Genomic DNA, 25,417 nt, shown 5'->3' on the forward strand with positions numbered 1-25,417 from the left:
TTCTGTTGTTTTTTTTCCCTCCCCAGTTGTTGTACTACTCCAGAGGTTGAACTTACGCTCCTGGCCTTTGCCTTAGCCAGGGGGAGTGTCGCTAAAGTGATAAGTTCCCTTTGTACAATCACTGATCATCTGGACACTCCGTACAAGGCTTCATCGCTTATCGCTTCCATGGCAACAGTCAGACAGAACCTTCTTTATAAATATGGTAAATGAATAATTGTTGGAGCCTTTACTGTATGCACTTAAAACAATATGCAGCTTTGAGTTGTAATTGTTACTCTTTGAGGGGTTAAAACTGTACAAGACTTCTAAATTATCAGCTGTTAACCAAGAAGCGGAACTGTCTTAAAAGTTACTGATTAGATCAGCTTTCTTTGATCTAAGAATTGAGCCAGGTAGCATTCTCTTGAGGGAGAAAACCTGAACTTTGTAGATAGTGGCTCTATCAAGGTGGCGATAGTGTTTGTGTTGTGTAGAAAGCAAATGGCATCAAGTGTTTTCATTCTTCCAATAACACACTTTTTTGTATGTTTAGCCTCAGTCAGGGATCTCTCTTGCAGACATGCATAAATTGAAGAAGTGTTCTAAACATAATGTCATTAGCGTCTATTTACAGTGCTTTTATTTTCATTTTTATAAACTAATCTGAATGTCATTAAATGTAGAGCTGTGCATGGTCTCGCAAAAGGTGGTCAACTTTTGCTGTAATGACTGTACTTCTTTGATAAATTGTGTTTTCTCAGATGTCAGCTTCTGAGATTATCGTTACTCTCTCAGCAAAAAAATCTTCCCTTTGCTTTTATTTTATAATTATAATATCAGTATTTACTTTCAATAGGTTTGAAAATTGTTTAGTTCTTCCCGGAGTAGCCACTGCCTTTTTTGCAAGACAAGAGTGATATTTCACATGTTGTGAATTCCTAAGTCTGCAAACAGTTGAAGGAACATTAGTTGTCATGATTTTCATTGTCCTTCTGCCCATATCTAAAACTTGAGCTATTTTAGGTCAATGTATCTTGTACACTCCAGCTTCTTCACACTTTTTTTTTGTGTGTCTGACAATGGTAAAAATCTCAGTATTGTAATTTTTTCCATTCATTTTCTCTATGGAGAACTTCAGAAAGCATTTTCCCCAGTGTTTTTTATGAACTTGATAAACCCTTGCATTTTCTTACTTAGGAAAACCTTTGCGACTAACTCTGCAAGCATGTGATGTAAAGGGAAAAGAAGATAAATCAGGGCCTGAAAACCTCCTTGTAGAGCCATGGACTGGGGATGGTAAGAGCCTGGACTTAAAATCCAGAATATTCAACTACACAAAGGCTGTTAATAAGGCTGTGCTGCTGTTCCACTTATAGTTAAATATACTTGGTGCTACTCGATAGTTTTATGATATGGAAGATCTGTAAGTAAAAATAAAAAAAAAGGGCAAAACAACAAACACCTCACCACCCCCAAAAATATAAACAAAACCAAACCCAAAAAAACAGAACAATGTGGAAATTCTGTTTTACAACAAGGTGGATTTCTCAGGAGCCAGCTTATTGTTAAAACAAAACAAAAAGATTGGATTTTGGGGAGAATTATTGATATTTCATGTGGAAGTCAACAATGAGCTGTCACAAAGAAAATTATACTAGAGCACATTTTGTGGCTTGAACTCCTGAATAATTCACTGCTTGTTTCCCAAATATTGATGGAGAGATATGGTAGAAATCATTGAAATTTTCGCTGACTGTACGTAACTATTAATTCTTCTTTAAAGCCTGTCTTTGTTAATGCAATTCTTTTATGTACTAGATAAAATCTAAACAAAGAGTTTTGTTTTTCTTGACCTCCTTTTTAAGTGAAATGCTGCCTAATCTTTTTTTTTTTTTTTTTTTAAATTGTGTATTGTCTTGTGCAGTGCTACTGGTAAATGAAAGCTAGAAAATCAGGCACATTCTAAATGCTCATTTTACCCCTCTGTTTGCTTTGTGTTTGTTTGGTTGTTTTTTTTTAAAAAAAAAAACAACAATTTTGTGGATTGTCTTACGCTGTTTTGTGGATCACAGTTTGGGGAAAGGTGAGTTGTATCAGTGAATACAGCTACAAGCCCAAGTAACATTTGGGAGTTACTAATAACCTTTAATGGGGAAACACTCTTGAAACTGCTGCAGGTATTGCAGTCCTAGGAGAGACATGGTCTGGAGAGATCGTGTATGCTCTTGTGGGAGCATGTACTGACATAATACAGTTGTCTTACTTGTCTCTTTTTTTATTTGGAAGCATTTACTAAGGAGCATTTCACTAGAAAAGCATTGTGGTTTTGTTTTCCCCCCTTTAGTCCACAATCTTCATATTCTCTTTCAAACAGCTTGCACTAGCACTCCTTCCAACCTCATCTATTCCCTCTGCTGCTTTAGGTTTTCTTACTGAAACTGGGAAAACCAGGGCAAGTATCATTCTTTCTACTGGAACTGAATCTTCATTTCAAGTGACACAGATAAGGATAAAGGTATGTGGTTCCTGTATCCTTTTGAAGTAGAAGGCTTGCTTTTTTCCCTGGTGGTAGAGTTGAATTAGAATATTTTTTTGTATGAACTGGAATTTTCAATTCATCATGAAATAGTGTTATTTTAGGGGTTTGCTTTGGTATAAGTCACAGGGAACTTAAGGAAAGGGAGGTCAATTGTTTAAGGTGCCATAGGCATGTGGTAAAGACGCTTATTTTATATTGCTGTTGTCTGTATCTTGCGATATACTCAAGCCAGTGACTCTTATGTGTATGGCTTCTCTCTGAAGAGTATGGATTTACAGGTAAGACCTTATAAATTTTCCAACTGTATATAGCAGGTTTCAAGATAGCAAGTAAGTTAGATTAAATGTAGGTCTTTCAAATTCATTTTTAGAGACATCAGTGTACTTTGCACATTTGGTGTGATTTTTATCTGGTTTAAAAAGCAAGATCTTTTAAAAGTGATTAACTTTTAAAAGTGATTAACTCTCATGGCCAGGGCAAAACTTCAGTGAGATTTCTGATTCCTGGAACAAGGATGCATATTTCCATGTCAAAGAGACTTAAAGGTGGATGGATTTCTGGCAAGTAAATTCTAACAAGCTGGAGAGGTAGCTAAGCTGTTTTGCAGTGTAGTGATACCAGGATACATAATTTTAGTTTTGTTTGTGTTGAAAAAAAGCATACAGAATTAAAATGAGAATTAATATATGGAACTCTGGTTAATGTTGGGGTGCTAGCAGGGTGATAAATGCAAATAATATTAACCATTCACACGATCCTGGTTCAGTGGGTTACAAAAGTACGGTCAGTATTTAGTTCCTTTCCATAACTTTTTTGTTATGGGAAATATAAAAGCAATACATTTTTATTGTCAATTTTTTCATAATATTGCAACTGAATCTCTACTCTTAGGTCCGAAGAGGTGCCATTGGGGCCCAGTGTGGGCTGGTGTTTGCTTATAATAGTGCTTCGGAAAAGTTCCATGCAGAAGAACACTTCAAAAGATTTGAAAGCTATGACAAATGGAAGCTGCGGGAATTCAAAAAATTTTTAAAAAACAGGTATAGGCGGACATTTTGTAACGAATACCTGGAAGATAAATGTTAATTAGGTCTTTTTGCAATGCCACTTGAACTATTGAGAATTGTTCCAAATGACTTAAAAATTAGGCGTCATTTAATCATTACTTGTTTAATTTTAATGAGCCTCAATTTGATGTGTTTGAGGAAATACATCATGGCTAGTTTTCAACCTCTTGATTTAAAAACCTGTTTAATAAGGGATATAACAAAACAAACTTTCTGCTTGAGGTGCAGATCACTGGTAAGCAGAAACATTTTATGGGAAGATCATAGGTTAATTAGCTTTTGTTACTTTCTCAGAACTGTTTTTTGGGAGTGAAGGGAAGTTAGAGACAGTGACTAAAAGGATTTTCTTACTTTGCATGTGATAGTTCGGGTATGTGAAAGTTTCTGTTGTCTCTCATCCAAACTTTGTAGCTGTAATATGCTAAAAATATTTTGGTAGAATATCAACAGACTTGCAGTTTGCTTAAACTTCTTCTTCACAAAGTTTGTGGTGTACTTTGATATGTAGAAGCAGTTCTTCGCATGAAGATCTGGGAGATGATGACCCTATTGGCTGGTTTGAAGTGGAGGAAGAATGGGATGAAGTTGATGTCAAAATGCAGCAATGCAGAATCTCCCAAGTAAGAAACTGAAAATCCGTTGGTGCAGTCACAGTGAGCAAAAAAAACCCATAAAATAAAGTTGATCTCTGTGCTTTGTTGTAATGCCAGTTGAAATGAGTCTAACTCTTTTGTGCAAGGAGAATTCTTCTGGGTAGAGGTAAAAATCAATGGGCTTCTAGTTAAATGAATGATTCAGCTTCTGTCCTTTAGGTTTTATTCTTTCTTTATGTACACACAGAGAGCTGTAGTTAAATGGTGCTTCAGGATCAAATTTAATGCAAAATTACGTGATAACGCACAGACTGCTAGTTTCATCATGAGGAAATATTTCTACAAACGAAGACATGATTGTTCCTTTATTCTAAGATCTAGACAACTACCGCCAGTTTCTTCAACCTTTGTTTTAAGGGACAATTGCTAAGCAGTTCCATCAGTTAGGTTGATTTCCTTAAGGAATATGGGGCTTTTCTGTTTCAAGAGTGACAGAATATGGGGTTTGACAGGGAGTGCCTAAATAGAAAACTTTGCTTTTTGCATCCTGCATTTCTCTTGATTCTGGAATCGGCTGTTGTGCAGTTCCTCAGTCCTTTTTCATACTGCGGAAATCAGCAGAAGTGGTGGTACAGTTACAAGTCAACTGGATATTTTTCCAAAACTGTGACTGCTTGCTAAGCCACTCTGCTGGTGTCTGTGTAACCCTTAGTCCCTGAGACTTAACGAGCGTGCAGAGTTACTGAGTACATTTGAATGGCAGAACTTGCTGTTCCCTTCAGATTTGCATTCTGTACCTTACTGTGGATAGATTGCATAAAAGAATGTTTTAAATACTACATATTGATCCTCTGCTTGCTTTTTAATGTGGCTAATAATTATTTTACCTGCGAAAATGCTGTAGCTATAGAGCCAAGGAACAGAGTATGTAGAACGAATGGAACTGATAATGACTTAACTAACTTTGCAGATGTTTGTAGAGGTCACAGAACCATCTCTGTGACTTTTTTGCAAGGGAGGAGAGTTCAAGCTTAGCCTCAATCTCAGGCTCAGTATTTTAAACTTCTGGAGGTGATTTCCAGGGAATAAGGCTTGACCTCCCAGCCCTACCTACAGTCTCCTCGCATATGTGTGTTCACGTCTTTTAAAAGCCAGATTAGTACTAGTTTTTAAAACCCAATCTTGTGCTGTGTTTCTGCCTTTCTAGTACTTGATGATAAAGTTCTTGTGCACAAGACAAGACACAGCAGAACGGCTGGGGGTTCAAGGCCTGCATGTTCTTGGGTACCTTCGGCCGATGCGAGACGAGCCCAATAGGAGCATGAACTGCTTGCAGTGCAGGAGAACTGATGACGATACAGTTTGTGGCACAACTCTTCTCCTGAAGACGCTTCATTTTGTCCAGCAGCTGGCACAGGACCTGGTATTCTTACTACTTAGTTCTTTTTAAGCATGTTATTTCCCATGCTAAAAGTAATAATGCTATGCTAATGGTAGTTGTGAATGGATAAAGAGAAGTCTTGGGAATCGGTACTAGCAACCATTAAGACTGTGCTATGAGGGGAAAAAAAAAATTCTGAAAAATAGCATTCTGTGTATGTTTAGTGAAGTTGACTAGGACTATTTGGTCCAGAAGAGAGGTAAGAACCATTTTTCAGCATCATGTTACAATGCTGGGTGAAATAGATGCGACAGGAGGATGCTCTACTGTCTATTAGATAGTGTAGCTATTTCTGAAGCAAGCATCTGGAAAAGTGCATAGAGAAAGAGCTAGGAAGGTTGCACAGATTAAAACATGTTCTCTTTTTATCTGAAATAATTCTGCAAATACCTAGGGTGAGATGTGTACAACTAAGAGATGTTGCTGGTATGTGCTGATGTGTCTCAGCATAATGTACCCGGCTTCTGGGGATACATGTCAAAATCATGTTTTGTTCCTGCAGTGCATGCATCTGCCTTTTCAACTTCAATTCTGAGCTATGGGCAGTCTCGTTTTGGTTATTATTTTCAGTCAAATTAGATGAAGAGGCAGAGGTTGTGGGTGGAGGGCAGGGATGGGGGACTAGACAGTCTAGAAAGAGGACAGTGAGTCCTTTTTAGTAGCTCTGTGAAGGGGAAGGTTTCAGCATGAACAGTCACATTTAGACACTGGAATATGCATGAAAGATCTTACACTGGAATTCATGTTAGCTGCAAATTTATAGGAAACCAGGCTCCTTTAGGCCCAGTGCTCAGGGATTTACTTTTTATAAATGTGTTCTGTATAGACTTAATTTTCCAATCTTGCATTTTCTTTGCCTTTTTAAGGTCCAACAGAAGGAGAGTGGATTAAAATACAAGTCATTTTTAGATTTCACAGGCCTTGATTTGCAGCTGTTCTGGAATTTTTACAATAAACTTCACCAAAAGTAAGTCACTTCACTGTGCGGTGAAGAACTAATCTGTGTGTGTATGTATAAATAAAGTATGCTTAGTTTAGCTGCAGCAGTTTCTTCTTCCTAAACGACATCATTTACATAAATAACATTTTCCTGTTGCTGCCATATGGGTTTTTAACTCTGATGTTATGTAGAAGCTTGAGATGCAGATTAATTTAGCCGGTAGCTACAGGGTGTTTTTTTGGCTATCTGTTCTCTACTCAGTGTTTTTTATCCATCTGAGATGGTGACTTTCATAACATTATCTATTTGGTGCAAAAGAGCTTCTGTTCTAGTTACTGCTTCTGTTTGTTTTATGCTTTCTTGCAGCCCGAGGGAAGAATGTATCTTTGCTCAAACACTGCTACTGCAGCTTCTCCAGAGCTGCTTCTCTGTACTTGCTGGAGATGGTAAAACTGCTAAACCTCAAGAAAATTCTCAGAGCAAAACATCTGGTCACACAGAAGCTGCAGAAGAGCTTTATAGACATTTGTGTGAAGGTAATTTACATTAACTGTTTTGTCTGTTCTGGCTTACAAGTGTATTAAAACAGTTACAATTTGGGAAAAGATATTTATTCCTAGAGGCCAAGTGTTCCTTTGCTGCTGCTTCAGGTCAGTGTATGCTCATTAGTCTATCACCGTGAAACTTCCTTTTTAACCCTATGAAATGGTTTTATAGATTTCTGACAACGTATGGTCTGGAAGCAGCTGCAATAGAAAACTTCTTTCAAACATGGTACCTGCTTGAACTAGCAGAGAATGTGATCCTTTAACTATAATGTTACTGGGGTTCGTTTATTTCATATAAATATAAATGATCTTGAAAGGAGCCTGTAAGGTTTATGGAAGCGCAGGGAAGATTCTGGAGCCGGTGGAGGATGGAAATTACACATTAGATTCATTGGAAGTAGGATGACACCTTTCTTATTCAAGTGTAATTTTTTTGTTTATGAACTAACACGCTCTTGAAAAACGAGCTAGAGATAAAACAGTTTATATAGAACCTGTCACATCTTGAGAACCTTATGAGCTTTGATAGTTGTCAAGTCTTAATGTTCCTAGAATTACTTTACTCAGGGAATAAATATATCCTTAGAAAAATCTTTCTTGCTAGAAGTCAGAAAGTTTCCCCTCGTTTTCTCTGTGTGTAATGGGATTGCAAGGGCTTGAAGTTGTGTAAAATAACATGTTTAATTCAGTTATGCCTCTAACATGCTGGATGGAATATTAATTTGAACCTGTAATTTTGTTTCCTTTTTGTATGAGCAGTAGTGGATATGGGGGACAGTAACTTCATGCCAATGAAAATGCTAAAAGAGGAAGTTAAGAACACCTTACTCAGTGGAGCAGCAATCTTTTTCCCAGATAGACAGACCAGGCGACACCAGCTCTTCACCATGATGGTAAACTCTTAAATGAGAAATTGATTGTTTAGTACCTGCTTTCTTTATGCCCAAAAGAGGACAAATCTGAGTTCTTGTTGTCAACTAATGTATACTTTGTCCTATTAAAGTAAAAACCTTCTTTTTTTTCTTTGCCTCTTTTTACCCTTCCCTTTCTCTCTCTCTTTCTGCAGCTTATCCAAAGAAAGAGGAGCTAACCCTGCCTTTCTTACCAAAAATGAATAGTAGAACGCAGAAATTAGAATTCTTTCTCACAGAGGAAGGAAACAGAACATATCATAAAAATAAATCTTTTTCCTTTTCTAGAAAAACATCACAGAGCAAGAACATAAGCAATCAGTACATCTTGCCTTCAGATCCTTGTGTACCCACTTCAGGTAAGGGGTCCTGAAATTGTCAATAATTGTCACGATACCCCCCATCTGTTAATAAGTTTATATTTATTCCTTTTTAGAAATGTTATTCCCCTGGCAAATAATTCTCCAAAGTAATCAACTGACTTTGCTTTAGGAAGGAGAACACTGCTACCTAATATGTTTATTAACTGAGTAGCTGTATAAAACATTGTCCAAGGTTGGTGCTGAAATCAGAGTGTATTGCTCTTAGGTTTCTTCTAGGCTGTTTGCCAGGTTTTTAAAGTGATTGTTTGTCCATGGTGATGGCTGGTATTGATTTAATTGGTCTAGAGTCATCAAAACACAAACTTTTGATTTTCCTAGTAATTATACAGTAGGATCTCTACAGATTTATCACAGGGATAAATAAATTTGTGCTTTGGAACTGTGGTGGTACTTGGTTAGTGAGAAGATCTTTGTTTTGTAGTGATCAGGATCCAGGTGGACTCATATTATTACCAGAGAAAGGAGTTTCTGCGGATTTTGACATAAGTGAAGTGCTGTCAGTCATGGATACCCTTCTGCTAGTGGCAGCAAGAGAGGTAATTGTCTTTGCACTCTTCCTGCTTTGCCAGGATTTCTGTATGCATTCAAACACAAGCTGCAGGCCTGAGGTACATGCTAAAGAATTAGCTTTCCTGTCCATCTGGATAAAACTGTTCAGGGCTATTCAAGTCTGCAGGATTAGGTTTTGCAGCCAATTGAAGTATTTTCCTTTAAGCATTAGTATTTCATTATAGTGGAGTAAGTAATGTAGAAGATGAAATATTTTGCCGTAGCGTTGAAAAGAATTTATGGTACCCTATCAACGTTAGGAAACAGAAGTAATCCCACATTGAGAGGTTAGAATTGGTCATGCCACTAAGGGAGGTGTAAATGGAGGAGGGCCATTTACATATGGAGAAAAAATTTGCTGAGAACACAGTGACTCATATGTTGTAGCTATTCCTACTTAAAATTTCAATTTAGCAAAACAAAATCCATCAGTTGCTTCATGGTGTTACATGCTGCTTGTCAGTTGCATTTAATCTTTTTTTCTGGGGTGAGTGGGATGATATAATGTCCATCACAGTTTACTGGGTACGTGTTTCGTGTCGTTCTGCAGCAACGGAGGATATCCTTTTGTTACATTCTTTATTTTTCAGTGTGAAATGATGATGCTGGATGTTGCACAGCAAGAGAGTGGCACAGTCTTGTCTTCCCTATTCTGGTCTGTTCAAGGTAGCCTCCTTTCATGGTGCTACCTGCAACTTAAGGGAAGTGATAATTCGGCCAAGGATCTCGCAGTAGAAATACTTAAAAACTGTAAGTGCTGGGATCGAATACAGAATTATGTGTGATGTAATACAGGACTTTAAAATGGGATTTGCAAATTGCAGTATAATAAGGGTTCACTGGTGGTTGCCTGAGGCATACTCAGAGCTGTCACAGCATTCTAATCCCTCTAGGAAGGAATTTGTAGGCATACTGGGCAATTTAGAATTTTAACTGTACTGATAATTTTACATTGGGAGAATCTTCAGAAAATGTTTCAGTCAGGTTTGGGGGTCAAATACTGAAAAAACTAACAGCCAAACAAAAACCAGTTACAGACTTTCATTGGAACATTTTGGTTTCTTTAAATGTCCCATGTTTTTATAAGGTCCTGTGTGGTGATTAACGTATTTTCTTAGAAGTTTGTGATAGCAAGAAGGAACTTAAGAGGCTGGGCACTTCTAAGGGTGTTTTGCTGCAGTGGTTTGGTTTTTTTATTTGGTATTTTGTTTGATTTTTACGCAGCAGCTCAGTATTGAGTAGTTGATTAGGCCAAGTACTTAATGGAGGTATAATTTTATGTAAGATTACTTCATATTTATGTAATTTGTGTATAAATAAGCTTATTGTGTTCTTATCTTACATTTAAAAATGGAGTAAGGCTGTAGCTAAAATTTACTCGTTGCTTAAGCTGATTTCTTAGTTGTAGAGGGAGGCTCCTGGATACACTGAGGTGGTTGAAACAAACTTGGAGGATTTGATTAAATTACTCATTGCTCATCTTTTTTGTAGAATTGTTAAGTATGACTTGTGTCTACAATAGAAATATGACAGAAAACTTCTCTGAACTGTGTTCGCTCGTGAGTGTTACCACCTTGAGGCAGCAGATGCCTTTCCTGCTGTCTGTCTCGTCTGCATTTCCATGCACTGATGTGTTTGATAAAGCAGGTTGTGGTATCAAATCCTTAAGGTGGATATTAAGGTGTTTTTTTTTCTCTTTAGATGTGGGCCAGTTCCTGTCAAATATCAGAACGATTTTGCAGTCACTTTTATCTCAATATAGTGGCAAAACAATAGTAGAAAAAATAAGTAACTCTGTCTTTGCTATGGCAACTCGTCAGCTGGTACGTGAACATTGGGATTTTGTACTATTCCCGGGTGGCATGGCTGTGGTTACGTGCATTTTCATGAGACCTGTGTTTTCTCCTAGGTCATCTTCTTGTTGGACTTTTGCACTTTAGACATTCCGTACTGTACTCTGCTACAGGGATTTAGCACTTTGATAGAACCACTGAAAAGACTTTGTAGTGAGCCTCATAAGGTAACTAAAGATACAGGTGCTATTAAGTACAGTGAAACAAAAGCAAAATTCCAAGAAAGATGTAGAAAACTGAGGTGATTCCATTCGTGAGCATTTGAAAGGAGCTGGAAAGCTTCTAAAACCACGGGATGAGTAACAAAATGTTGAGTGAACTAGAAATATATCTGTACTGATATGGAAGATGAGCAAAGTGACCAGAAAGAGCGACTGGAGTGAGAAGCCTAGAAGGTAGATAGGAAGGAGGGATTCTGAGGATGGAAAAAAAAAAAAAAATTGAAAATATTATGTGCTCAACATTTTTAGCTTCATTGCTTGTGGCGATGCAAATAAAGTCTCTGTGTCTGTAGTGTAGATGTTTTAAATCTGCATTAGTCATCTAGACTCTTTTATTTGTTATTGTCAGAGACTTGTAGGCTCTTCTGGGGTGAGACTGTCTCCTCCCCTAGTAGACTAGGTGAATCTTGCTTTAGAAGTGCTTCTTTACCATGTTCATTGAGGGTGTCAATCAATGCTGTAGCCTTTTACATGGCACTTTGTATGTACATCTGGCAACTTTTAAAGTATAGACACAAAAATGTAGTGTGGTAATTTTTGTTTTTAAAAAAGCTATGCATTTGTATCTCAAAAATACATTTTTGTTCTACAGATGGAAATGGAAAGCTGGCAGCAAGAACAGCCTGTAGTATTGCGAACATGGACAATGGAATCGCCTCATAACTATGAAAATAATTGCCATGAGGTCTCAGTCTTCCTGTGTCATGGGGCAACTTACTTTGAGGTGGAATTTGATGAAAAATGTGAAACTGAAAGGAGGTAATTTAATCTTATGCTGTGTTGGATTCCAATATCTGTTTGCAGAGGGGAAATTCATGTTTCAATGTGCAAGGAATATTTTTTTTTTTTGCACTTCAAGCATGCCATTTCAATTTCTGCATTGTCCTGTGTAATACACAGTGTGTATTTTGAATGACTTCTGGTGCTGAAAGCCTTCTGTTCATATGAATTTTGCTTCCTTTGGCCTTGACTTGTTTTGTAATATTGCTGTGACCAGCACAGTTTGTGCTTGTGGTATTTGTCTTGCCCTGTTTAGGCAAAACTATTGGCTTGGTTTCTCCTGATAATGTATCAGGCTACTGCTTAGTTAAGGCATATGCCAGATGTTAAAATTAGCACCCATTACCAATTCTCAAGGGTTGAAAGCTCTGCAGGAAAACAGGTCTGTGTTTGCTGGGACTATTGCATTGAAATGTGAAATAAATTCCTTAGCAGTCACATGCAGCAATACAGGTGTGTTTCAGAAAGATGTGACAGGGTACACTGAGATGTAGCGCTTGTGAAAATCCAAAAGCAAACGTTTTCCCTCAAAACTAAAAAAGCAAATTTGGAAGTAATGAATTGCAATTTTCACAGGTATGATTACCTCGAGTTTACTGATGCCAGAGGTGCAAAAACTCGTTACGATACAAAGGTTGGCACTGAGAAGTGGCCTAAGGTGAGCACCTTTTGAAGTTCTGAACCAAGTGATATATGCAATCTTAGGAAATTCTTAAGATTCTTGTGGAAAACCTATTGTCTAAAAGGATGTGTGCTTTCATGCGTGCGTGTGTGTGTGTGTGTTTATTCCCTCTCAAAGGTGGGGGGCAGGAGGCAAGGAAGAAAGTCTGCAGCGATGCAAATAGAAGGAGTGAATGAGTAAAGAATCCCTCTTTGTTGCTGTTTTTGTTGCTGTTATTAAGGGAGCAGTCAGTCAAAAACAAAAAGTAATAATCATGCTTAACTGCCAGTAACTACATGGGTAAAACTTACTGGCTGACACCCTGCCCTTGCAATTTTTTGCATCATGAGAAAGTGCAATGCTTTCTGTGGCTATGCTCTTTCTTCCGTGACACCTGCTCAAATGGGATGCTTTATGGCTCCGACTACTAAAGCTCAATCATCTCTAAAATAGCTCACTAAGCTACTGAATAGAAGTTTCACCTACTTGGTGTTGTGGGTTTCCCATTCAGATGGTGGGGGAGATTAGATCTGTTATGGACAGAACGTAATAATGAAAAAAACACAGTTGCTGAAGGGAATTCATTACCCTGAAACGTCTACTTGTCATGTACATTTGGCAAAATGACTGTTTTGTTGCTCTGTAGAAAGTGACCTTTAAGGCTGGCCCACGGCTGCAGTTTCTCTTTCACTCTGACAGCAGTAATAATGAGTGGGGCTACAAGTTTTCCGTCACTGCTTATGGCCTACCAGATGTTGCCGTTTCTTGGGGCTTGGATTTACAGCTTCTTGTATCCCGGTTGATGGGGCGCTTGGCTTCCCGAAGTATGGCGCTGAAATCTCTACGAGGTGAGTGTGTTTAATAGCTCCAGAAGTTGTGATGCAGTGTTAGGAGGAGATAAGAGGACTTTTATGTTTGGAATACCCTGTGAAATGAAGTTCTTTCTATATTTCTTTCTTGGCTGAAGGTGGAAGACTTGCTGTATTGCTGCTCAAACCAGTTTGGGCATTGAGCTTTTTGTGGCATGCCTGCTTGCTGTTCTGTGGGACTAATTTGGAAATTTCTCTATTGTGATTTCTCTGGTATTCAGAAGCCAATGTTAGGAAGGCATGGACACCTGGAAGTAAACATACTAAGCTGAATTACATTTGTGAAGTAATATCAGAATTTGACCAATCTTCTCTTCTTTTTTTCCTTTAAAATTGTTCCCTAGTGCTGTGGTGGGGCGAATATGGAGCCAGCAAACACACACCCACCCCCTAGAGCTTAGAACACAAATGATTTTAAGTGTGTCACATGAGCATTTGGTATTGATTTTAGTTTTGAATTTACAAATTAAGTTTGCTTAATTCTGGTAGTTAAGTACACTTGGGATTTGGGCCACTGAAGATAAGTAAAATACAAAAAATATGAGAGTGTGTGCCATAAGAAAGAAAAAAAAAAAAGGTGCATTTGTTCTTTAGTTTCAGAACCAGAACACTTCTAGCTAGCTTTCTAAATCTGAATTCATTCACCACTTTGAGTTCTTACTGCAATCAGTTGGTCAGTCCTTACGTTTGAAAATTGGGGAGGTACCTACACATAAATTTAGGGAACTAATTGAAGTGTTCTTACAGTAGAATATAGTCTTCCTTTCTTAATATGAGCATGCTGACATACAGCAAATTGCTACGTCATTAGTAGGAGAAAAAGCTTTTAAACTCTCTTGCAAATTGGGGAGTGTCTATGGTCGCAGGTGCAGCAAAAATGTTTAAAGTCCTTCCATAATGTAACATATTGTCACTCTAAGATACTGATGCTATCATTAAAGAAAGGGTACAGCAGTTTTCTGCACCACATTAGAGAAACAGGAGTTAGAGAATGTTGTTAAATTACTTGTTCTGTCTATTTGCATTACCTTCCCCCCTCCCCCACTGGATGTTTAACAATTACTATTTTCATTGATCTGTAAAACTGAACAAAAATATTCAGTAACTGAGGCATCTGTTCCGAATTTCTTGCAGAACTAGGTAGTGAAGCAGACTTGCCTCCTTTGAAAGTCACGTCAGTTGTTAATTCTCCTCTCTGGAAACCTGTCTTCAGGCATCAGATGTGTCCTGAGGCACTCCGAGCCAGTCAAAGCAGTCGATGGCACAAAGATGAAAAAGAGGTACTTTTACACCGCTGCTTTCATTTTGTAGGCGTGAAATCCTGATGTATCACACAGTTCGGTTCCAACTTAATTAGTTGATATGTCCTTAAGTGTATGCTGTTGTGCTGAAGTTATCGTTGCTTGTGCTGTTGAATTCGGATATCAAGGAGGAAAGAAACTGTTGTTCTGTACTCTTTTTATTAGTTTCCATTTTCATGGAATCATGGAAGAGTTGGGAGGGACCTTCAAAGATCATGTATTCACCCCTCTGCCTTGGGCAGGGACATCTTTCCTTACATCAGGTTGCTCAACTGCAGTAGATACGCTGCAAGCTGACTTTATTGTCAAAATGAGCTGCAACAATTTTTCACATTCATATTAAAGTAAGTGTTTTTCTAATGTTCTTTTCAGGCTAGGAGCTCTCAGCCAGATGACTGCCGTAAATTTCTTATCGACTTTGCAAAATCAGATCCTGCCCAGGACTTCAGTGGGCAAAAATCTGAACTTTTCAAAGGACTTATACAGGCATGTAAAAAACAGACCCCAAAGACAGATATAGTTGCTGGTTCTACTATTGATCAAGCTGTGAACTCAACATTTGCTGCTTTGGTGTATCTCACTCCAGATTTATATGAGAAGCTTCAAAAATATGGTAACTCTAATATTATTAGACTATCTTAATAATGAAGACTTAAAGTTTGTAGAAGGCTATTTTATAAATCAGTTTTTTTACTGATTTAAAAAAAAATCAGTTTGTCAATGTTAAAAAGATGTTCTGTATAAAGAAGTCATTATTTAGGTAGATTAGGTAAGCCTTATCTCTAAAGTGTTTCTTTTTTATTAATATATGCTTTTATCTTCAGAGCTTTGTCCCAAAACTAATAAACATCATAAGCTACTGACTAAGCCTTACAGGGATATACCCAGAGAAAGCAGTGATGTCCTCTGGAGTGTTAATTCAGAACAGTGTGGCTCCTGGTGATTAGAGGTTCTTACATCATTTTCCATTCTCATTGTATTTTTTCTAAAAAGCCAGGACCAACCTGCATGTTTTTACATGGAGGAGGTGTGAATTACCTCCCCAAATGTTACTGTGGAAACTAGTCTTGGCATCCTCAAAACCATAGGTTTTTATTTTACTTTAAATAAAAGGTAATGTTTTGCTTTTAACTTACATTATGTCCTTTGTATTACAATTTATGTATTTTTCAGTAGGTAAAGTGAACAACTTTTTAACTTGCATCATCCTTCCATTAAAATTCTTGATAGGTTTGAAGTATTGGATAATAAGGTGTTACTTGGCTTTGAAAGGGTTTAATTTTAGGCTTTCACTTTCTGTCGCAATCTTGAAGCTAAATATCTTACATTTTGAGCTATGAAGTTATGGGTAAAAATGATTGACACAAAGACTGACTGGATGACTAAAGTATTTATTGCCTTTAGTCATTTTGTCTGTGTCTGATGATTGATCTACTTTTCTGAGTAAGATTGAAAATGGTGGTAGCTCAGGAAAATATTGAGTGGATAAGGTATCCATCCTACTATTATGTAATAGCTTCATCCGTCAGTCTTGCTGGGGCAGACTGATTTCAGGACCCATGTTCACCTATACCATGTGAAGCATTGTACAAGCAATGATGAAAAAAAACCCCAAACCGAGGGCAATGGGAGAGAGAAGACCTTGAATAGGAATGTCTTTTTCTCCATAGTCATTGTCAGGCCAGTTGTGATGGAAACTGTTTTGTCAGGTCTTGAGGTTTTGTCAGTTCATAGAAAGTTCATCACATAAAACAAAGAGAAAAAAAGAATTATAACCAAATGCATCTGTAGAGCTTTAAGTTAATACTAAGCGTTTCATGACTATTCTGATAGCAGTTTGCGTTAGTGATACTTGTTTGTATGGGGAGAGGTTTTTATCTTCCATGACTACAGGCACCAATTCTGGGGAGAGATGAGAAAGCTATTCGTAATTTGACTTTGCAAATAACTCTGTCAAGGTGCAGTTCATGTATTTGAGGCGTATCAACGTTGACAGTTCTTACTCCTTCTTTTCGTTACAGGCATAATTCCAAGTATTGACTAAGAGATGAAGGGAAGGCTGTAGTGTAATTTTAGTTAACTAGTCAAGTTGTATAAAAAATGGAGCTGTAAATAAACACGACTCTTCTTTCTCTCCTTTCCAGTCAACAGTGGAGGCAAGGTGCCTTTGAGTGATGTGTTTGCACAAGTATATTCCCTGGCTGATTCAATTAGAATATGGATGGTAAGATCACTCAGGAGGTTATCTATGAATGTCTTTTAATATTTTACAATGCAATGTGAAGAAGTGCATGGAACCATGTTTTCCTTCAGTGATTCTAGGCCAGCTGTTTTCCCTTAAGAACATCATACATTCACTTCTAAGCTTTCTAACTTTTAGGAGTGAATTCGACTCAAAATTAGTTAAATCTGTGTTATTTTTCAGCAAGAATGTGTTGTTAATTTGGAAGGTTCTTACATAGTAGATGGAGTACTTTTGAGGTATAGTATAGAAAGAAATCTGTCTTAAACAGTGCAGTGCTAATAGAAAAGGAAATAACTGCTGCTTTGACAAGCAAGTAACTGGCTTCAGTTCTGGGTGTGGTTTTTGCCTGTGATTTTTTCCTTGAAACAGAAGCCCTATGTCAAAGGCTGGCATCATCCACTCGCAACATTGTGAGAGGTGTCTGCATCATCACCTGCAGCTGCAGAGAGCCAAAATTCGTTTAGATTTCACTAGACAGCAGGAAATTGTAAATAGTAAAAATTACATGGCCTTTTTTAGACAATTTAGTCTATGGCTTGTTGTTCTGCTCCTGTTGTAAGCCCTTCAGGTGTAGGCCAGACAAATTAACTGTTCTAGTATCTTGTGACCTCTTCCCTCCTCTTTCCTGCCTGCCAGAATTCCTGGCAGCTTGAAACACTAGGGATGCAATGAGTGCAGGTGCATGTTAAGATGAATAATTGCATTGTACCACAGGTGATGTGACAGGTGATGTTTGCATCTGACAGTACTTGCTAGTTAGGTGACATGATGCTTTTGGAGAATCTTATCTCATGACTAGGTGTATCTATCTCATCCTGAGTGGTGGGGGTAAAGGGGAAGCCTTTTTCTTTGAGGGCTGATGCACATCTAGTCACAAGATGGGGAAGGGTCTCAGCCTACAAACCTTGAGCGTCGTGGTGTGCGGCTGTTATCTGCTCTGATAGTTTAGGTGCTGCTCTTTTAGACTACTGGGCGTTTTCTTCTGCAGTAGGGAATAGTAAATACTGTAATCTGTTCCTGAGATAAAATTCCTTCAATGTGATGCAGTCTTCATACTGCCTTACTGTATAGATCTACAGGGGGGAATCATATTTTAACTATTTTAACATCCTGTTTACAGTTGGAAATGAAGCAGAAATCCCTGATGAGTAGGGGCAATGATGCTGAGGAGAAGGAGAACACAGAAGCGGTTGAGGTCAACCCAGAAACTCTTGGTAGGTATTGCCTTTCCAAATGCATAAGCATTGCCTTGTAAATCTTAGACATTATTTTTGCTGTAAAAGGTAAGTTAGCAACTGGGGTTACTGTTTAATACCTTAAGAAACAAACTAGTGTATGGTCCTTGAACTATCTGGGGTTGTGTTCTTTATTCTTTGTAGAAAATAGTAAATGAGAAAATTCTTCAGGGAATGACCTCTCACTTGGGTTCTGAACTTGCATTCATCTGTTTTTGTAGATACTTGTTAACCACAATTAACTGATGTTAGAATAGCAGATGGTTTTTACTAAAGTGTGTTCTCATTGACTACTGCGTACTTTATCTGGTTCAGTGTAACTATTTGGATTTAGCATTTAGAAATCTATGATTAAGTAACTGATAGCATCATGATCAATATAACAGGAAAACCAGTGTTTTCTAGCTGTCTTTGTTCAGAAGAAATAAAATAAATCACTTTCTTCCTAAGCAGAAGATAGCAAGTTTGATGTCCTGTTGTCGTGATTTTAATTCTTCCAATTTTTATACTGCAGCAAAACTGTGTATGCAGAAGAGCCTTTTGTTACTGAATTTTCTGCCTGTGAGAGCAAAGAGGAAAGATTCTGCTTCAGAGAGTTTGGAAGCCCAAGACATTGATGATATCCAACAGTATGTCAGTGATAAATGCCAAAGAAAAGGTTCCGTTGTGGACATGGACTTCCAGACAGCACACTCAATGTCACCCAATGGAGTAACTCATCCTGTTTCAAAAGAGGGGGGGCAAATGACACAGTCTGATACGAGGGTTAAACAAATTCCAGACCCCCTCCGAACAGAAGCGTCTACATTTCATAGTAAGCCTGTTGAAAATACAGTTTCACAGCAAGAAGAGATATCGTCACCTCCTTCCACTCCTACGCGAAAATCTCAGTTCAGCCGTGGCAGACTAAGGCTGCTGTCTTTCAGATCAATGGAAGAGCCGAGAGCTGTGCCTACTGTGAAGGAGAAATATCCTATATTGAAAAACATATTAGACTTTATTAAAGATCAATCACTTTCACATGAAAGGTAAGCAAATGGAAAATGTTGCCAAGCATAAAATACAGAAACCTGTCTTGACAACCTCCTTAGGTGGAATAAACCATATTTTAGCTGCAAGGGAGTATTGAAAAAATGATTAGTGGTCAGATGGATGTATCACCCTTCAGTTATTTGCAGACATGTGTTAACACACCCCATGTAGGGGCTCTTAGGGAGTACTGTTTTCTTTGAATTATGTAGTACGGAATGTAAAAAAAACCAATTACTTGGCAATTTATTGTCTTGCTTCCTAAGATCTGTTTGCAGTAGCATCTTACTTTGTATCTAGGAACAGCAAAGACCTGGTATATCAGTACGAACAATCCTCGATACCAACTATAGAATAGTTGCATCTCTCACTAAATTACCTGATACTCTGAAAAAGCTATTTTGAAGACAGCTTTTCAATTCTCAGCTTGTCTATTTTAAGCTCTAAAAGCTGGACTGGTGCAGCAAGGGCTGGGTTGGGTTCTAAGCTTTGTCACTCACTCCAACTGTAATATACTGCTGCCGAAATAGAACTGAAAATTTAGATACCCATCTCTTGTTTAATTGGTCAAGCGCTTCTTGAATTGTGATTTTTTTGGGTTATTTTAAGTACAATGTTTTGAAGTCCTCATAGATGTTTTTTGTTCTTCTTAGTGTTTTAAAGGTTCTTGCTTTGAGAAAATCCCAAGGGCAGAGTATTATGGAAGTGCTCAAGATGATCCGTCAGTGCCTAGATTCGCTTGGGCAGCCGCACTGTTTTCATCCACCCTGCGTACTTTTTCTCTTAGAACTTCTAGCCTGTCAGAAAGATTTTACCAAGTAAGTAATTATTTAGGCAAGGCTCAGCCATATGATTTAATGTGTCTTAGTCCTTGTGTTCTCCCGGTCATATATATATTTTAAACAGTAGAAAGTTATTGCTTTTTAATCCACACAGATAATCAAGATATCACCTGAGGATAAGTTTTTAGGCTACTATGCATGCCTTGCATGTTTCATTTAAAAAAAAAAAAAAGTAATTATTTTCAAGTGGGACTTTACAGCTATTCATGCCAGTAGGTATCATGCAGTTGAATAACAATGTGGATACCTAGAAATATCTTTACAATTCCAACCAGATCACAACAGGCCCCAAAAGATTGTGGAGTCTTCAGTTACTGCTTTAGTTTGAGTTCCTCTCTAGCTCTTCATTCATTCAAAGAATGAATAATTCCTTACGTAGTGTTGTGTCTGTAATTTTTGTGAGCTTGCTTTGTAAATCAAGATAATAATTATCTGGCAGAAGAACTAACTTCCAAGAATGGGTGCATGTTATATCTTTTTAGTCAAGCATTTGCTTATTTATGAGTTTTCGTAACTTTGGGTGTGATACCTGTATAAGACAGATTTTCTTGTGTGGTGGAATGTTTCACTTGGGTACCAGAGGCTGAAGTGATGGATGTGCCAGCCAAGGTCTGCAGTGCTGTATAGGGGCGTGCACATACACACAGATAAAAGAGGCAAAAAAGATCATACACATTATATGCATGTGCAGTTGTTGTCCTAAGGAAAGATAATTTGGAAGGGTTTATTTTAAATTTTAGGTACAACTAGAAAGCACTTGTTGCAAAGGAGGAGCTAATACGGTGCCGTTCTGGTTCATGAATTGAGCTCTGATTTCCATTGTGTGTCCGGACAGTGCTATCTGAACTCTGTCTGCTGGCTTCTCACTTGTCAAGAGCTTTTTATGATCGTTCTTGCAGTGCACCAATTTCCTTTAATATCTTGATTAGATTTTTATAAAGCACCTTTTAAATTTGAAGGAATGTTCTATTGTTAGTGCCAGGAGAGTATTCTCTTTGCCTGTTTTGTTTCTTAACTTTCGATTACTGGTACAAGATTCTTTTATTTTTCTTTGAAAGTGATAGACTGCTTTTTAAACAAAACTAACATCCTTCCCCCTTGTGGGGAGGGTTTAAAGGATGGCCTGTTTGTAAAATTTCTCAAAAGCATGCTACCTAAAATGTAACGCTGAATTCTAGACTACTAAACTGACTTTAATTTCTAGCTACTTTGGAAACTTGGAAGGCTGTGGTGCTGAGCTGCACAAAGAGATTCGAGAGTCCTACTATCAGCTTGTTTTGTTCCTGGTAAAATCTGTGAAGGGATTTAGTACTATTAATGACAGGTAAAGTACACTGCGTGTATTACTTACTTGACTTTTTTTTTCCTGTTCATCCTCACCTCTTCCCTTGTCACTTGTTATTTATTGTTTAATGCCTTAATTAAGTTTGACTTTGCATTATTTACAGAACTAATTAAGGAGCCTTGATTTTCTGAACAAAAATGCCCTGTTAGCTTTTTATTACTATTAGGTGGGAAAGCACAATAAATTTATCAGTGTTAAAACCTTTACTGCATTTTGTACTTACAATTCTGCAATATGTTTCTGAAACTCTAGTAGTAAAGTATTAGAAATAACTAATTTATTGTGGAATACTTGTGCAAGAGTAATGCCACAATAAATACAGCAATTCTGCCTCCATGCTTTAATGTTAAAGCTCCTGTTTTGGTAACGTTTTGGTTAGAATTTTTGGGATTAATAGTTAGTTGTCCTAGAGAAAGAAGAATATTGTGACTAGAATGTCAGTTTCCCTGCCAGTAACTTCCAAATCATTTGTTCACTTTCAACTGGACATGGCAAAGGTTTCAAAGAGAACAAGTTCCTGCAAATACCAAGAAAATGTACTGCAGAGAAGAGACAAACCCTCTTGCTAATGCTCAGGCAATAGCATAAGCTCTGTCTTGACTAAATCTGTAAAGGATACCATCTTTATTTCAAATGGCATTGGCTGTGCTTCTTGCTAAATTGTGAGTTGATGCATTAGTCAACCTGCGTTTCTGCCACATAGTTCATTTAATGCAGAGTAAAGCCTGGAAATTGATGCAGTGACTGTCTTCCCTTACTCCCTGGACATACTATTTCAACTTAGTTCTAACCTTGCAAGTTAAGTTTCTATCATGTTTTATTGTCTTGTTTTGTTTAGATCACTGCTTCCTGCCTTATCGTGTGTGCAGACAACTCTCCTTCACCTTTTGGATATGAGTTGGGAGCCGAGTGATCTTTCCTTCTTTGTTGAGATTCAGTTACCACATCTTCTTATGACTACATCACAAGAAAACATAAGTATTCATGACAGTGTCATCTGGTAAGTCAGGAAGAATGCAGCTTTCACATGGTACCGAGTATTGCCCATTTTTACCAAGCAAGGCTCCTGAACTTTGTCCTGGAACAAGCAGTAACAGTGCTATTAACAATTATGGCATAATTTTGGTCAGTATCCAGGGGCTTAACTGAAGTATTTGAAATTTTTTGCAGCATCGCTATTGCAAAAACTATTAAAATTTTATCTTTAACCTGCTTACTGCTGGAACACTTTACTTGTTTAGCAGTGTAGCTGTTTCTAGTCTTGATAAATATCAAATGGTTTTAACACATCCATGTTGTAATTTTCAAGTAGTTGTACTACTTACACGTGAGCAAATGTGAAAGCCCAAAAGTCTTAAAAATGTCTCATCTGATCCGCCAGCATTACCAAAAGCAGTTTTCTAAGCGTCAGTTTTTCTGATTTTGCATTGTGGTCCCCATGTGTATTCAAGAGCATGTCACAGAAGCAAGAAGCAGGTGTCTGTATGGTTGTTCATTAACCAAGTGAACTGGAGTTCTCACAATTTGTTTTTATTAGTGTATTATAGCACTGCGTTCCTCTTTTTTTTAAAAAAACCAAAAAGTATCCCAGGTTATATTAGACGGAAGTCTGCTTTCAAACTTAATTTTGAGCTTGCTTTTCTTTTAGTCAGTGGAGTGAAGAAGATGAAATTGCAGACTACAAGCAAAACTGTGAGTGGATGGATGAATGTCAGGATGTAATGTTTGAGACCTGGTATGAAAAGATCGCTCAAGCTGACCCAGAGAAGCAGCGAAAGGTGACCTCATGATTTGCTTAATTATCTGCAGAAGGGGCAAATAGGAGACTTTTTTAAAAGCCTAAAGGAGAGAAGGGAATCTGGCTTAAACTGATCTTCCATCAGTTGGATCCCTGGCCTCCCTGGAGGCTTCTAAAAGCCTAAAATCATGAAAAGAAGCCCATCTTTTTTTGGCAGGGGAAGTGTTCTGATTTTTGCCTAAAAAGAGCTTTCTCGAAGTCAGAAAATAATACTCAAGTAAATTGTGTCCCTTTCTTTCTCTAGATGCACATGTTTGTTGCTCGCTACTGTGACCTGTTAAATGTGGACATATCCTGTGATGGCTGTGATGAAATTGCACCATGGCATCGCTACCGCTGTTTGCAGTGCAATGACATGGATCTGTGTAAAACTTGCTTTCTTGGTAAGAGTAATTAAAAAAATACCTTGAACTCCTATACTTGGAAGGCAAAATGGTATCTTTTAAATTATATATAAAACAAAGTGAAAGACTTTTCTCCTGGATACTTTAGAAATGTTAAGCTTTTCTTTTACTATGATGAACATGAGCTTGAAGTTAAGAAAGATCCTTTATTGAGAAGGATTTACAGGGAAATTTTAAAATATTTCTTTCCAGGTGGAGTTAAACCTGAAGGACATGAGGATGACCATGAAATGGTTAACATGGAGTATGCCTGTGACCACTGTCAAGGAGTTATCATAGGTCGGAGAATGAACTGCAACGTGTGTGATGACTTTGACCTTTGCTATGGATGTTATTCTGCAAAGAAATATTCTGACAGGTATTAAATACGTGATTTTGTTTCCCCGTCTTCACTTGGCAGAAAAGCGGTAATTAGCAGTGAAATACAATCGGTCATTCTCACATTGCTTCCTACAAGGTTGCATCTGACATCAGAGCGTCTAGTTGGTGTCCTTCAGAGAAACATAGCAAATATAGGGCCAGGTTAGCAAACATTTTGGCAGTTTGGAAGCCTGCCCCAACCTGTGAAGTAAGACAAGTAGCAATTGTTTTCTAGCCATGGCTGTGAAAGTTGCAGAAGGTGAGCTACCAACCTGGAATGATAGGGTAGAAGAAATGACCATTGCTGTGGTTAGCACAGGTTTCAGTGCTTGACACCAAAGATCTTAAAAAACTAGGTCTACCGTTTCAAACTCTGGACGTATGTTGGGTTTTTCGTACCTTCCTCTAAAGGTGTCGTGGGTTGCTAATTACATCGGTTAGTAAGAAAGAGGCTGCATTTCAAAATGGTGTACCTTCTTCTTTCAGTCACTTGCCCACTCACAGCATCACAGTGTATCCGATGGTGACTATTCGCATCAGCGACCGGCAGAGGCTCATCCAGCCGTATGTCCACAATTATTCCTGGCTGTTGTTTGCAGCTTTGACTCTCTACAGTGCAGATCTGGCAAATGGGGAGGAAGTAGAAGGAGAGAAACTAGATTCACAGATCCTCAGTCATGCCAGAATTCTGCAACAGCAGTGCATACAGCTCATCGGAGACTGCCTGATGAAAGCCCAGCATGGAAAAGGTGAGTCAGCTCCTCCTTCACAGAAACAATGGTTTCTAGCAAGTGGCAGACAGTCTGTGATTACTCACTTTGAAGTTTCCAAAGGAAAGGGGAAGCTACTGTGTACTTCACTGAGAATAATTGTTTATGTAGAAAGCAAATGTAGAACAAGTGTTGTTCAGGGTCATTGGAACATGGAAAATAGAGTGCTTGAGAAAATTAATTTTATGCTTACATAAATATTGAAGACAACTTGGCAACTCTTTGGTTGTTTTTTTTTCCATCTTGGATGTTGTAAAGGGATCAATCAATGTAGCTTCATGTTCTGTTACTGACGTGTTACTGACAACTGAAGGACTTGAAGGAAAGCAAATAACTTGGTGCAAAATGTTTTTTGTTCTGCATCTCTTGGCAAGAATTTTTTAACCTTATTTGTGGAATGAGATAAGTTTCTGGGGATGATGTCCGTTTGGAAATGAGGACTTGTGTGAATTAGGACCTACTACAGAAGATAGGGTGATATAGTAGAATCGTTTAAGTTGGAAAAGAACTTCGGGATCATTGAGTCCAATTGTTAACCCAGCACTACCAAGTCCACCAGTAAACCATGTCCCTAAGTGCATCATCTACCTGTCTTTTAAATACCTCCAGGGGTGGTGACCCCACCAGGTCCCTGGGCTGCCTATTCCAGTGCTTGACAACCCTTTAGGTGAAGAAATTTTTCCTAATATCCAAACTAAGCCTCCCCGGTGCAACTGGAGGCCGTTTCTTCTTGTCCTGTTTGTTATTACTT

The 25,417-nt window shown here is 38.0% G+C and overlaps 1 protein-coding gene across 7 annotated transcripts in view; it reads left to right on the top strand.

Moving 5' to 3' along the window:
- Nucleotides 1-25,417, top strand: part of ZZEF1 (zinc finger ZZ-type and EF-hand domain containing 1) — a 60,699-nt gene that overhangs the window by 12,570 nt on the left and 22,712 nt on the right. For 6 of the 7 annotated variants that reach the window (XR_005830756.1, XM_040613818.1, XM_040613812.1 and 3 more), the window contains exons 8-36: nt 27-205; nt 1,180-1,278; nt 2,406-2,497; nt 3,413-3,561; nt 4,097-4,208; nt 5,389-5,604; nt 6,489-6,589; nt 6,929-7,098; nt 7,870-8,003; nt 8,310-8,380; nt 8,826-8,940; nt 9,544-9,703; nt 10,655-10,776; nt 10,863-10,973; nt 11,620-11,786; nt 12,384-12,465; nt 13,115-13,316; nt 14,472-14,617; nt 15,011-15,251; nt 16,783-16,862; nt 18,004-18,097; nt 18,633-19,146; nt 19,801-19,965; nt 21,194-21,313; nt 22,173-22,334; nt 22,983-23,112; nt 23,377-23,515; nt 23,729-23,894; nt 24,383-24,645. Coding sequence is in view for 6 of the 7 variants with exons in the window: in XM_040613818.1 (XP_040469752.1) it covers nt 27-205; nt 1,180-1,278; nt 2,406-2,497; nt 3,413-3,561; nt 4,097-4,208; nt 5,389-5,604; nt 6,489-6,589; nt 6,929-7,098; nt 7,870-8,003; nt 8,310-8,380; nt 8,826-8,940; nt 9,544-9,703; nt 10,655-10,776; nt 10,863-10,973; nt 11,620-11,786; nt 12,384-12,465; nt 13,115-13,316; nt 14,472-14,617; nt 15,011-15,251; nt 16,783-16,862; nt 18,004-18,097; nt 18,633-19,146; nt 19,801-19,965; nt 21,194-21,313; nt 22,173-22,334; nt 22,983-23,112; nt 23,377-23,515; nt 23,729-23,894; nt 24,383-24,645 (4,502 nt within the window). In the remaining variant the exon portion in view is untranslated. The remainder of the gene's footprint in view (nt 1-26; nt 206-1,179; nt 1,279-2,405; nt 2,498-3,412; nt 3,562-4,096; nt 4,209-5,388; nt 5,605-6,488; nt 6,590-6,928; nt 7,099-7,869; nt 8,004-8,309; nt 8,381-8,825; nt 8,941-9,543; nt 9,704-10,654; nt 10,777-10,862; nt 10,974-11,619; nt 11,787-12,383; nt 12,466-13,114; nt 13,317-14,471; nt 14,618-15,010; nt 15,252-16,782; nt 16,863-18,003; nt 18,098-18,632; nt 19,147-19,800; nt 19,966-21,193; nt 21,314-22,172; nt 22,335-22,982; nt 23,113-23,376; nt 23,516-23,728; nt 23,895-24,382; nt 24,646-25,417) is intronic. The other variant, XM_040613797.1, reaches the window with a different exon arrangement.

Source organism: Falco naumanni, chromosome 1 (assembly GCF_017639655.2).
Source record: "Falco naumanni isolate bFalNau1 chromosome 1, bFalNau1.pat, whole genome shotgun sequence".
Lineage (NCBI taxonomy): Eukaryota > Metazoa > Chordata > Aves > Falconiformes > Falconidae > Falco > Falco naumanni.